Source organism: Pollachius pollachius (genome assembly GCF_949987615.1).
Source record: "Pollachius pollachius genome assembly, chromosome: 3".
NCBI lineage: Eukaryota > Metazoa > Chordata > Actinopteri > Gadiformes > Gadidae > Pollachius > Pollachius pollachius.
The window spans coordinates 2548969-2562582 of record NC_136936.1 but is presented as its reverse complement, the minus strand read 5'-3'; the positions used below and the strand labels follow the sequence as shown (position 1 = coordinate 2562582).

Genomic DNA, 13614 nt, shown 5'->3' with positions numbered 1-13614 from the left:
AAGCCTTTTCCACTAATCATTTTAATTTTGCACCAAACAGATGTATGAACTTTCCTGGGTCAGGATAATGACGGTGAAATAACGGTGAAAACCCTGAGGTAAGGTTATCAGTAAGTTACGGACATGTTTTTTGTAGACACCTGAATAATCACAGTATGAGTCATGAACATGTTAAAATAATATCTAAAAATAAACACTACCAGCTGCCTCTTTGGGAAACTATCAAAAAGAGTCCTGAATCATTTTTTGGATGTCAACTTGTTTCAACAATTTCCTAATCACAACCATACCAAAAATCCTATCTATACCTGTCTATAGGAGGAACCTGAGGGGAACAGCTTAGTACACATGTACTAGCCCAGGAAGGAGGACCTATTCTAAACATGATATCAATAATTACTTTACACGGTCAAGACATTTGGAAGAAGAGTGCAGATTGAAAACTCATCTTTTCCGGCTGCATCTTGGCCTATGAAAAAAAAATTCAGATAAAAAGTTCTCTATCTCTTGTTTCTATAATGTAGCACTTAAAGCAGCTTCCTTATTGAATGCCTTTAATGTACTTGCACTTGCAGATTCCTGCACTTTTTGGTTTGTCTTCCATTATGGAATGTAATTACTGTAAGTCGCTTTGGAGTAACGTGTCAGCTAAATAAATGTAATTTAAACAGCTTAGAAACTGTTTCAGGTTAGTTGGCCCATCACTAATTTTGGTCAATCTTCAGGGCTTTTCTTTCGACGGAGACATCTACTGCACTATGAAATCTGCCAAGTAACTATCCTGAGGATTCCTTCATCATGTCTGAGGAAGCAAACAAACGGAATTAGTGCACATACAAAACAAAGGTAACCTCCATTGCAATTACAACCACATTACATTACTACCACTAATATTGAATACAAATTGATTTAGCAAACTAATCTAACAAGAAGTATCATTATCAACATTATGGGGCGTGGCGTCCCCTCTGTTGGGGGTATAGCCAATAGACGTTCACTGTGGGGAGGTGAAGGTGACACGGCCATCGTTGGACGCATAAGGGGTGATAGTGAGGGGGAGCACAGGAGCCTTGTGAGGGACTTTGTCATCGGGTGCCACACAAACCACCCCCAGCTCAACACCTCGAAAACCAAAGAGCTGGTCGTAGACTATGGGACGTCTAGACCCTGTCCTGGACCAGTTCAGATCGAGGGGGCTGTAGTTTAGAACGAAGCCTCATATAAGTACCTTGGGCTGTGGCTGGACAACAAGCTGAACTGGGTAAGCAACACAGACCATCTGTACCGGGAAGACCAAAGCAGACGGTACTTCCTGCGGAGGCTGCGATCATCTGGTGTGCTGGGGGGGCAGCATATCTAACGGACTCATCAAGGCTGGACCAGCTGATCAGGCGGGCCGGCTCTGGTCGGCATGAAGTGGACATGGTGACAGCGGCGGAGAGGAGAACATCCAACAGACTGCTGGCTATTCTGGGCAATGTCAGCCATCCTCTGCACACTGTCACCAGCAGCCAGAGGAGCTGGTTCAGCGACAGGATGCTCCTCAACACCAACAGACTGAAGAACTCCTTTGTCCCCCGAGCCATTAAACTGTCCAACACCTCACTGGGAGTTAGGCGGTGGCCTAGGTGGACAGAGATCCGGAGCACCAAGGACTATGATGAAAGGGGGGGGGGGAATTATCTCGTGGTCAATTCCATTCAAAGAAATGTATGGCACAACTATTGTTGTGAACAGTGTTACCAATGCATTATTTATCTTTATTTTTGGTAAATTATTATTATTTTTCAATACCTTGGTAGTCATGGCGGGGCCTTGGGGAAACACTGCATAACACTATTTCAAACACAACTTGGCTGTTTGATGCAATGTTTCTTACACTGTTTAAGCACTCCCGCATGTAAATATTCTCTTGTGTACTATTCCTCTTGTATATTGTTTCCCTGCATATATATATATATTTTTTCACATTTGTATTTGTGGTTCTTTACTGTTACTCTATTTGTTACATGGTGTTTGCTGCTGCTGGAAGTGCAATTTAATTAATAAAGATTAATCAAGTTCCTATCTATCTGTCTGTCTGTGGGTCTGTCTGTGTGTGTCTCTCTCTCTCTCTGTCTGTGTCACTCTCTCTCTCTCTCTCTCTGTCTGTGTCACTCTCTCTCTCTCTCTCTCTGTCTGTCTGTCTAAGTACGTTACCTTTCAATAACTGACGAGTCTCGACGGGTAGGTCCTCCAGGTCGTCAAGACCTTTCAGCAGGTCCTGAGCTGTGGCCTCTCCTGGTGGTCTTCGGCGCTTCCACAGCACCAACATCTTCTGCTTCTGCATGGCCACAGATCTTTGCTCTGCCCTGATGTCGTCCAGATCTTTGGTCTTCAGCTCCAGGTGGAGGGCTGCCTGCTCCCACTCCTGTCCCAGCGTTTGGGCCACCTTCAGGAGCTCCTTATCAGTCAGAGCCTGCCCTGCGGAGCGGGTTTCAGTGTTGCTGCCTGGAAAAAAGACAAAGACAATCCACACACACAGGCAGGTCAAGTTTCACCTATCGAGATGATGGACCACTCAAGGAATATACTTTCTTAATTTTGTACTGAGACCAATATTCTCATTCAAAAGATGTCACCCGCTAACCTGACCCGTCCACTGTGCAAGGTTCCTTATTGGTCACTTTTTCTTCTGATTCACTTCTCTTTCTTTTCCGGCCTTTATTTCCTGAAAATAAATGTTAATGGGTTTGAGGGGTAAAGTTGAGGCTGCAAACCTGTACGAAGCCTTTAAAAGGTATCCGGTCAAATCAGCATTTTTTGAAGAACATACAGTACGTCATATGTTCTTCAGGGAGCCAAGGACCACAGCACCACTACGAAAAACACTAACCTCCCGTTCGTTTCATAAGCTTTACTACGTCTTGTTTTCCCCATGTCCTAGGACAACAAAACTGATTGTCAGTCTTTCGATGAAAACCATGCCCAAAATCCTTCCAAGCGTGAAGTTGTATTCCACACAAATTCAATCCCGAGTTGATCATAATGAATCACTGGATCCCAGTGGATTAAAGGACAAAGAAGCTCCCCTCTTGTCAAAACAAAGCTGGCAGTGACCGTTTCTTTAAAAAGTACATTCATGGTAACAACTCACCCACACCAGCAGGAGAAGAGATCAGACCCAGGGTGGAGCATAAGTCATGGTCCTTCTTCTTCATACAATCAATCATTATCCGACTTGCTCTCTCCCCTTTCCCCATCACCATGTCGATCAGACACCGTGCTCGGTCTGCTCTGATCTTGTGTTCCTGCATCACAGAGTCCATGTCCTCAGTACTGAACACTTTCTGCTGCCAAAGGTCATCCAGGAGACCTTTGACAACTGTGATTGAAACTCTCTGCACAAATGCAGAACGGACCCTTCGAAGCTCCCCTGGAAGAGAAATCAAAAAGCGATATAAAATGACAATGTGCAAACATGATAAATGAGGCAGGGTGTTCAACACATAGTTCTGAATTGTTGACGTCAGAATTATGGAGACTCTTCTTAACCTCTGTAAATATTAAACCGTTTGTCGTACCACCTTGTCCCCCACAACATATCTCATCAATAACATGTTTGTTTGATGTACATATCTCAAAATATGGTGCAATAAGTCCACTGTTCCATAATAATAAGTAGTTTCTCGTCATAGTGTTATACTAAGTCATAAGAAGTAATACGGTCAGTGATGTGATGTGTATTGGGTCAGCAGTCTGTTCTCTAGCCTACATTAACAGCGTTCACTAGTCGGCCAGATGTTGTAAGTAGAGGTATGTAGGAAGGTAGCGCTATGCGTTTATGAGGTGCCAAACAAATCGGTACAAAGAACATACAGCACAACTAATTAATAGTCTAGTCCTTGACCCGCTGTAGGAGGCTGGGCTACAAAAAGTAAACTATTGACAACGACCCTGATCGTCATTCAGATATTGTTCCCAGTTCAGATCAATAATTCTAAAAAACCCATCAGTAATGTCAAAAGTAAAAAGTCAAATGTCTTTTTGGGGTAGTTTTCGGGTAGTTGTGATGAACTCTACTTACCTTCCATAGTTGACAGCGTGGCTTCGCGCCGATTCACCTTACTTTCGTTTTCCCCACCCACTTCCTGAAGGCTACTTGCTGTTTTTTTTATTGGTATATTACGAATCTTCATAGAACTATGAGGCTGGTTCCATGCATGCAGATTAGCCATCAACACTTTATTGTTGAGGATAAAACAGATTCGTATCTTTTTAATAGAAGCAGAGCTTTTGTCTCAACGTGATAGAGACCTACAGAAAAGTTTTGAGGCACCCTTCCACGACTCTTTGATATATTACAATATTTGGCTTCTGTTCTATACTAAACTTGTACTTGGTAATATAATGGAATAAAGAACGAGACGGGCACTGTAGGTTCACTCAACGAGTATCACTGTATTCTTCTTCTCACACTCAACATCACATTACAGTCTCAGTATAACACTAGGTAAGTGCGCCATCTGGTGGTGTAGTGGAGTCACAGGAACAGCACATAATATAAGACTGAATACACAACATATTCCCCCTCTCTTAAGAAGCTTAAACGTAACCAAAAGAACAATGCCACATCTGACATCAGCAGAGTTGTAATAATTCAAAACTCAGTAGTACAATAACTCATCAGGAGTGCAATAACTCAAGTGCCATCTTATCAGCATCAACACAAAACTTCAACTTAGAAAATGTTGCTAAAATATAACCAGCAGCTTTACTGTCATCTCACTTTGCCCTTTGCATATAAACTGGAGCAGGTAAACTCTTGAAACCCGTAACCCGTATATAATGTAAACTTAACATGACATTTTCAGTTATGTAAATCACAACAGCCTTGTCTCAATCGAATACAGTGTCCAACATAAACAGTATCTATTCCACATTCAGCTGTCAACAACAGTATTTCTTTCAGTAAGCAACAGTATTTTTCACAGCAGTATTTTTTTTTTTTACATTTTAACTCATTCTCTTCTTTTACCTCACAGTCCATCAGAACAATTAGTGTTCATACTCCTGAAGTCATAGCAGACTCCTTTCTCCCTCTCACAGGTCTGTTCATGACCCCAGGGTCAACTGCTTGTTGGGGCGGCTCAGGTTGCTGGGCCGACTCTGGCACAGGATCAGGGGACACTGGTTCTGAGTCTGCATCCCTGTCTATTTCAGTCTCAGGGACCAGAGATAGGTGGGTAGCATTCCATGTGCACACATCCTCCAGTACCAAGGCACTAGAACCAGCTTTGCGCATAACTCTGGCAGGTCTCTTGACTTAGACGGTCCCTTTTTCACATGGAAAGGTTTCTTTACTGACTAAACTTCCCTCTTTTATCTTTGGCACACGTGCTCCCCTTTTCACATCAGTGTATGTTTTTCGATGCCTGCTGTTTGGCAGCGACCCGACTGCGTAGTTGTTCCTCTGGCAGTGGATCAGGTTTGCGAGCAGGGCCAATGCCTACTTTGGTACGCATTGGTCGGTTGCACATGAGCTCATGTGGTGACACTCCTGTGGTGTAGCACGGTAACTGAGCAAAATGTCCTGTACGATCGGCTTCCATGGTCTTTTCTCTTGTTCAGCAGAAAGCAATGTCTCTTTCAGAACGCGGTTCCAGCGCTCTACGGCTCCGTTTGCTTGTGGATAGTAGAGCGACACTTTCCTGTGTTTGATGTCTCTCGCTTCAAGGTACTCAGCAAACTCACTGGAAGTGAACTAAGTTCCATTGTCACTCACTAGTTCTGTAGGGTTTCCAAACCGGGCAAACACGGTAGACAGAAAGGAAGTGATTGCTGCCGTTGTGATGGTAGCAGTGAAAGCGACCTCCGGCCACTTTGTGTAGTAGTCAATCAACGTCACTGCAAAGCGACAGTCCCAGCTGGCTGACTCAAACGGTCCCACAATGTCCATGCCCACTTTCTGCCATGGGGCACCAGGTAGTGGGATGGGCTGGAGAGGAGCGGCATGTGTCTTGGCACTTTTGTCATTCAGCCGGCATGGTCCACATGCACGGACAGCCTCCTGCAGACATGTCCATACCGGGCCACCAGTATAAGTCCTGCAGCTTTTGTTTAGTGCGGACGATCCCCTGATGTGTCTCATGTGCCAAGTTCACCAGCTGCTTCCTTAAGGCAACTGGCACAAGTCGTCGGTGAGAGCCCCTGTAGATAATCATATCTTGGATTGAGAGTTCATCTCTTGTTGTGAAATATGGTTTGAGCTCATCTGGTAGTGCCTTTGCTGTCCTAGGTCAGCCCCTATGTATCTGCATTCTAAGCGCTGTGAGCTCAGGGCACGCCTCACATGCATCCATAAACTTGTTCACTGAGAGAGCTTTGAGTTCTGTGTCCAACGAGCTCTGGCTCTGTTACTGGCTCTGTATCTTCTTCTGCTGGGAGGGGTAGACGGGAAAAACGATCAGCAACTTCATGTTGTGAGCCAGGACGGTACTTCACGTCGTACGTGAAGCACGAGAGTCTCGCAGACCAACGCGCAATGCGCATACCAGCGCGGCCCAGACCTTTTGCTGGGAGCAGTGTAGTCAAAGCCTGGTGGTCTGTGCGTAGTGTGAATCCGGAACCCCATAAGAAAGTCCTCCATTTATCGGCCTCCTTTTCAACGATAGAATACTTGAGTTCTGCAGGGTTAAGTGTACGTGAGGCACATGCAACTGTAGCACCACACATCTCGGAGAACAATTTCTCCATAGGAGGTAGCGGGTAACTGTCCATCACAACCGCCTTGTTAGGCTTACGTAAGTCCACGCACAGCCTCACTGCACCATTCTTCCGTCGCGTGACCCCAATGGGTGAGACCCATGGAGATGCATCAATCCTCTCTATTACGTCCATCTGTAACAGTCTCTCGAGCTCCGTGGAGACGACTTGTCTCACGGAGAGAGGAAGTCTCCGCAGTTTCTGTTGAACGGGCTGTACTGCTTCGTTGCCCTCCTTCACTTTCACCCGTTGGATAAAGTCCTTAGCTAAGCCCAGTTTCACGAAGGTCACTGGCCCAGTTTTGACCTCAGACACTGGAGCCGCAGGTGAGAGCACAGAATTTCCCACAATGGAAAGTCCAAGTGCCCTGAATAAGTCCATTCCCAAGACAGCAGTACCTGCCTTTTCAACCACATATAATATAGCTGGTGCTGTAGTATTAGCATGCTGCACTGTAGCTGATAGACAGCCTAGTACTGGGATATCTGACTTTGTGTATGACACTAACTTCACTTTTGGTTCAGTCAGGGGCGCATGACTGAAATGCTCTCTGTAGACAGGTTCAGCAGCGGCACCTCTATCTACCACTAGTTCTACTGCACTGAAAAAAATAATCCTTTGGATTTACTTGATTTTAATGTGTACATCGGTCCCACATGATAAGAATGTGTAAGACTGACAAATATCCTTATTTCTCTCAATTTATTATTTACTAGTTAGGCCAACACATTCCAGTCATGTTCAGAAATTTAAAATAATCAAGTTGGTTAACTTATTTTTTTTAAGTTAGCAAACACCAATTAATTAAGTAGTATGGAAGTGACTATATCATGTTCAGGATACCTGATTTGTGACAAACTTGATTTGTTAATGCTAATACTATTTAAATGTATTATGTAACTTAAAAGCAATTGTATTATTTGCTTACAACCCAGGTTAGGTCTAAACTTGATTTGTTAATGCTAATACTATTTAAATGTATTATGTAACTTAAAAGCAGTTTTGTGTTGTGTGCAAATAAAAAAAAATGAAACCCGAGTGCATTGAAAAAATTCACTGTATTGTTCCAACAGTAACTTCAGCATAGAAATACAATGCTATAACCATTATAATACCAGTGGATTTAAAACACAAACCACAAACAAAAATACTTCAGTCACTTACAGTAGTAGTACATTTAAAAACATTGTTAACAGTACTAGTGCATCATTAAGAGCAAATATAAAATAACACCAATAAAAGTGATTGGTTTTCCATCTCGTGTCAGAAAATGAGAGAACGTGACACTATCTGAGCTCAAGACCACAATAAAGCATCAGACACAACAACTATTGACAGGGTGTCAGTTAACATGCATGTATGTTCAGATGTGCTCCACACTGGACACACCATGTTGAACTGTGTTTGATGTAAACATCAGATTGCAAAACAGTGTCAAACACAAATGTAAATACAGCTCACTTAAAAGATGTTTCTCACAACATTAACAAGTGCAAATGCAATAATCTCTAACTCAACAGACTGGGAAACCCTGTAACCCAGAAAATCAAATGTATGCCACAAACTGAATTAGAAAAGAAATAACCATGACAGTTAACCTTAAAGAAGATTTGCAAAAAAAGGTAATGTCACAGAGAAATAAGCAAAGGTGCAGTCAAGTTTGAACAGTTCACTGAGAGAGCCTGTTTTTCAACGCTAGTGCTTTGTTTGAAAGCTTGCTTCCATCTAGCTCCATCCAAATCTTTTGGATGACCTCAAAGGTGTAGCGGAGCTCAGCAGGGTAGTTTAGGTTGAGGACATACATAAGCCCAAACAGCATTGCAACAGCTAATGCTAGATTATCAAGGTCTTGTAAGACCTTGATGCCTTCAACAACAATGCCAATGTCCTCTACTTCCTCACTTGAGGCATGTTGTTTGACAACATAGATGCCAAGGGTGGTGTCTTCAATTGCCTCAGTGATGGTGTTGTCCAGGCTCTGTACAAAACAGACAAAAAGGTAAGTTAAACAAAGATAGACAAATCAAAACTATTCACCAAGCTCTTTCAAGAAAATTACAAACATAAAACAGTGACACTATAGATCTAGGTAATGCAGTCTGAGCCATTTTGTTGCACAGAACCATGGCTGTGTATAATCATGGCATTCTCATTCAGCATGTACAGATGAGACTGCTGGCGGTCCATGAGGTATTTGCTGAATTTGACAAAAAGTTGTTTATTCTACCTTTAAAGGTACATTGTGTTCTCCTGTTATCTATTCACGGAAATCGATTATTTCGTTTAAAAGTACATTTTTCATTCATCAATAATTACCCAGACAACAAACTTAAGTGTTCTGGTAAACTCTGAATGAGCCGTTCATATCATTCATATCTACATGGAGCGGGTAACTCGGTGCTGCTGCCATGTGGTGTCACCATGTTTTTACGTTCAGTGGCAGCGTGACGGTAGGAAACCACGGAAACTCAGCGGAGACACCGGCGCTGTCGGCTCAGGTCAAGGTGGCGTCTGTGAAAAGTCACTGCAGTGCTGTGTGGACTGCACATGAATGCTGCATTCAGGTGCAGTCAGGCAGACGGCCGTCGGTAACAAACCAGATGTCATCTTAGTCACAGAAGTCCAGAGAAAGCCGGTAAAACGTGGGTCAGGTCAACAGTACGACATCGCCATGACAACATATTGTCACGTGTATTGTTTTGCCTCGTGCTGACGGACCACTTGTTTACGCCGTTAGCTGCAGCGGCTGTTGTCCGTCTGCCATCTAACCGATTTCACGTGAATGCAGCATGAAAAATACGACTGAGTTGCTTGTGATCTACAACCGCACCACTAAATGGGAGTAATTCTTAAACAATATACCTTTAAGTTAGTTTAGCATCAACCCAGAAACAATGTATAGATATTTTTTTTGTATGAAACAGCAAACCATTGATGATGAAAATTATAATGATTATTCTTTTAATTGATGAATAATTTCAGCACCAGTGACAACACAAGAATGAGAATAAGAGAAGAGTGGAAAAAGAGCGTAAGCACTGAATAATATACATACCACACATTCCTGTATTAGGTTATCTGGATCTTCCCCCATGTAGACACAGACTCCTTTGATGATGTACTCTCGTCCAGCATCTACATCATCACACTGAAAGGACATTATCTAGATTAGTGGCTTAATTCAGCTCATATGCCTTACCTTAACGTGGACTGTCCCAAGGGTGCACAGTATTTTCCTCAAGTTTCCTATGATTGTGCAAGCCTTTCCATGCACTCCATGGTGGAGGAAGATTGTAGGGAATTAGAAAAGAGGTAGAATATAGAAATAGACAACCAAAAAAAAGGAAGCACTAATTCTTTAAAAAACATTTCTAGGATTGTAGGAGGCCTGCATCACTTACATTAGCAATTTGTGCAGTGACTCTTTTGAGCTTTTCCCCTAGCTGTCCTCCTCTCTTTTGGAAAAGCCTTGTCAGATTGTCAGAGTGGAGGTCCAGCTGAGACAGGAACTTAGACTGTAGTGGCACGGTGGTTATTCTCTTGAATTCAGCGTTTATCTGAAAAAGCACAGAGGACTCAGGGAGAATGCCACCATCATACAAAAGCAGAGCAGGACAGTCAAGGAGGGAGATGAAGTACAGACACATGATTTGCTATATAAAAAAAAAAACAGCATGAGATCAACCTTACCTCACTGACTTCAAACAAAGCAGGCCATCTCGCCATAAAATCATCCACCATCGGTGCGTCACGAACAATCTCATGTCTTCTAGATGCAAAGGTCTTTTCCATCTTGAGCTTCACAGCCTCTCGATTGTTCCTCTTCTTTACATCCAGGAGTAAAGCTTTCCGCATGGCTTCTAGACTCTCCTCAGTTTCTGCTGATGGGTATGTCGGGCAAAAATTTACTTCTGCTCTCTTTGCCTTTTTGATGCCAAAGGCTGCGCTGCGCTTTCCAACAGGTTTGTGATTTAAAGAGTTCACCGTCACTTCAGGGCATCCCAGTTTTCTCAGTTGTGTGCGGTAGTTGGATAGTTTATATTTCAAACTGATCTTCCATCCACCATGGCCAGTATCGGACCCCTTCTCAGTTAGACATGGATGTTTCTTGATGAGACTCTGGGCTACTTCTTCCATCTCCTTATCACTAACATATACTTTATACTGCACAATTTCCTGGACTAAGCCATCAAGGATGGCTGACTTCAATTTGGGATTTGGAGTGAGGACAGTGCCATTTTGAATGTAAACTACACCTGCCTGCTGAAGTTGTAATTCTGCATCATAGGGTAACTTCGGTACATGAAACACAGCTGGCCAGGAGGACCGTGAGCTTGTGGACTCATTTGATGACAGTATATCTGTATCCACAAGTTCTCCTGACAGTGATGAGTCATTTGCTGAGGAGCAAGGACTTGATGCTTGAAGGTGTAGGACTGGAGAGCTCTCAAGTTGCATTGTGGGCGTTGACAAATCCATTACTCTTAGAGTCCCTCTGTCCTGCACCTCTGAAACAGAAGTTAGGTTCATGAACTCGTTCCCAAACAATGAGTCCATAAACTGAAGTCTGATGTTTCCCTCAAGGTTACACTGTTTTTTCACTTCAGTCATAAGGTCTCCAAGAGATTTAGGGAGTCCATGTGCAAGACTCAGCCTCTGACAGCTGCCATCAGTCAGCAAGATCTTCACGATTACAGGCATGGCCATCTTTATTCTGCAGAAACACAAAGAATATTAATCAGACATCATGTCAAATCCAGTATACAATATAGTAGTATGGCACGCACACACACCTTTTATTTCAATATGTCTTTTCAAAGTCACCATCTGAACTAATCCAATCTTGTAATCAACAAGTGGATAGGCATCAAGGAGTTCACTGGCTGCCACAAGTGTGAATGTTTTTGTTGATAGTGTACTGAGTTCAAAGGCTCTGTAATGCTCTTGGTACCAGCCACAGAGCTCACTGACAATGTAAAATACACTGTTGTGTAAAATGCAGATTTGTTCAATTTCACAGAAATCTGGCAGTCCACCTGTTGCTCTGTGGGCCAGTATCATCCCCTTCCTATACGTTATGCCCTTGGTGGTCACACACTTTGCAAGTTGGACCTCAGGTGTGTCTGGGAACTTTTGCCTGATGACTTGCGCTATCTCCTCTCTGAGAAGGTCTACTGGTAGAGTTGAGACAGCTGAAACCTCTAGGTCTGATTTGTTAAGACATTGAGAGCTCAGGTGGTAAGCGATCATCAGTTGATGCTTTGAGGCTAAGGAAAGTGGCACATTTTTGAAACAGCTTGTATGCCTGATGATCCGTTTGAAAAAGCTGTGCTTAGCCTCAAAACGCATCGTCCATTGTCCTACAACTGGACCAAACAGCCTAATTATTTGGGGGTAATGCTCCAAATAATGGTGTTTTGGGATGAGCTTAATGTCTGGGAAAAGTGTTTGGTACCGCTGTCCGTGCTCCAGGATTTTGCTTTCCAAAAAAGCTATTGAGTCATCACTGTGGACGGGGGCAACAACAAGCTCAGTGATGTCCTTCAGATCCATGAGGATGAGCCATGCAGGCTCATCCTCAGGTACACGTGAGCCCACCAAAAAAGGCAAGAACCTCAGCAGACTCCAATTTTCATGTGCGTTTCCGCCAACTGTTTTTCTTCTGGAGAAAGTCTGAAACACAACATGGGGTTTGTTTGTCCTGTCAGCCCATTTGTATGGAAACTTCAATATGGCAGTGTTCAGCTCTGCTAATGTAAAGTACTTTTTTGAGATTAGCACTGTCAGGCAACGAGCAAGCTCCACTGGGATTATACCCTCAAACACATCGTGGGCAAGATCAGGAGGATAACCAAAGATGACGTTAAAATGAGACAGATTTTGTGTGAAGACACATTCCCTTTTCACTCCGAAACAACTTGTACTTGTACTATCTTTGACTTGTCTGAGATGGGTCTGATGGAGCTCCTTGGTTCTCAGACTAAAAGCACCAGATGCAACTGAATGTACTTGAATATCACTGCTGGTTCCTGTGCAAAATCTGCAATAATATTCCCCTGAAAAACTCTGCAAAAATCCTGCAACACTGTGAGCTCCCAGGTTATCAGCGACTACGCTGAATACTGTACCTTTAAGTGACTCACCTAACAGTGGGGCATAAACGCCGAGCTCCTCAAGAGTTTTTAGATCCTGCAGAAGAGGTTGAAAGATTTTATCGTAACCATAGGTGTTCACATCATCGGTTTTGCATAATACTGACAAGTAGATAGACGACAAAGCAGAATGAGACCCCGGAGGCAAGTTAGCCAATACCCAATAAACAGCGCAAAGCTTATGTTTCTTTCGTGAGGTGCCAAGTGGGTTACACGTTTCAAAGTCATCAACATAAAAATTTAGGATGATCCTTGGCTTTTCTCCAGCAAAGAAACAATTTTCCTTAAATAGAGAGCCGTCCCTTGCGGACCTGTACCGATGTGTCATACCTGAATATGTGCCTTCTTGTCTTTGATGACTCTCAACAACTTGTGTAATTATATCCCCTCTACTTAACAGCTGCTGTAAGGACTTCAATATTGGAACATATTGGAAACTGCGTTTGTTTTTGGCATCAAGAATATATTCAACTGGCTCTATAACCCCAAAGTTATCCTTGTAATACTGCTTTCGCAGATAGGATGTACTTAGAGAGCCACCTTTTTGTATAGACCTTTGCACTGGATTACCAGAACAAATTGCATCAACAGTTTCTCTAATTATAAGTTCATCAACAGAGAGGTTTTTCTGATGAAAGATGTCACGCACCGTGTCACAAGATAATGGCACAGGGGCAGAACAGATCAAATGATCGAGTTCCCCAAGAAATTCATCTAC

General features: G+C 43.1%; 2 protein-coding genes across 4 annotated transcripts; both read right to left on the bottom strand.

Moving 5' to 3' along the window:
* Positions 1-16: 16 nt before the first annotated feature.
* Positions 17-4433, bottom strand: LOC307072900 (uncharacterized protein). 3 transcript variants are annotated; one of them, XM_079732470.1, is made up of 5 exons: positions 4067-4432; positions 3137-3415; positions 2630-2710; positions 2200-2490; positions 17-1655 (listed from the first exon to the last, which is right to left on the bottom strand). In XM_079732470.1, exons 1-5 carry the CDS (start codon positions 4215-4217, stop codon positions 1603-1605), a joined length of 855 nt encoding a protein of 284 aa, XP_079588596.1. In that variant the 5' UTR covers positions 4218-4432; the 3' UTR covers positions 17-1602. The 3 variants fall into 3 exon arrangements, with proteins under 3 accessions (XP_079588596.1, XP_079588597.1, XP_079588595.1); XM_079732471.1 differs by having other exon boundaries at positions 17-802; positions 4067-4428; XM_079732469.1 differs by lacking the exon at positions 17-1655 and having other exon boundaries at positions 1662-2490; positions 4067-4433.
* A 3474-nt stretch (positions 4434-7907) lies between these two features.
* Positions 7908-10846, bottom strand: LOC307072903 (uncharacterized protein). Its single transcript, XM_079732474.1, has 4 exons — positions 10435-10846; positions 10146-10301; positions 9800-9892; positions 7908-8722 (listed from the first exon to the last, which is right to left on the bottom strand). The coding sequence occupies exons 1-4, from the start codon at positions 10597-10599 to the stop codon at positions 8414-8416; spliced, it is 723 nt and encodes a 240-aa protein (XP_079588600.1). The 5' UTR covers positions 10600-10846; the 3' UTR covers positions 7908-8413.
* Positions 10847-13614: the final 2768 nt, after the last annotated feature.

Coding starts and splice junctions, on each gene's coding strand:
- LOC307072903 (XM_079732474.1), bottom strand. CDS start 10,599: ATGCGGAAAGCTTTACTCCTGGATGTAAAGAAGAGGAACAATCGAGAG. Junction 10,302..10,434: donor CTTTGTTTGAAGTCAGTGAG/GTAAGGTTGATC, acceptor GTGCTTTTTCAG/ATAAACGCTGAATTCAAGAG. Junction 8,723..9,799: donor ACCTAATACAGGAATGTGTG/GTATGTATATTA, acceptor TGTTTTGTACAG/AGCCTGGACAACACCATCAC.
- LOC307072900 (XM_079732469.1), bottom strand. CDS start 4,217: ATGGCTAATCTGCATGCATGGAACCAGCCTCATAGTTCTATGAAGATT. Junction 3,416..4,066: donor CACGCTGTCAACTATGGAAG/GTAAGTAGAGTT, acceptor TTTCTCTTCCAG/GGGAGCTTCGAAGGGTCCGT. Junction 2,491..2,629: donor TTGCACAGTGGACGGGTCAG/GTTAGCGGGTGA, acceptor TCTTTTTTCCAG/GCAGCAACACTGAAACCCGC.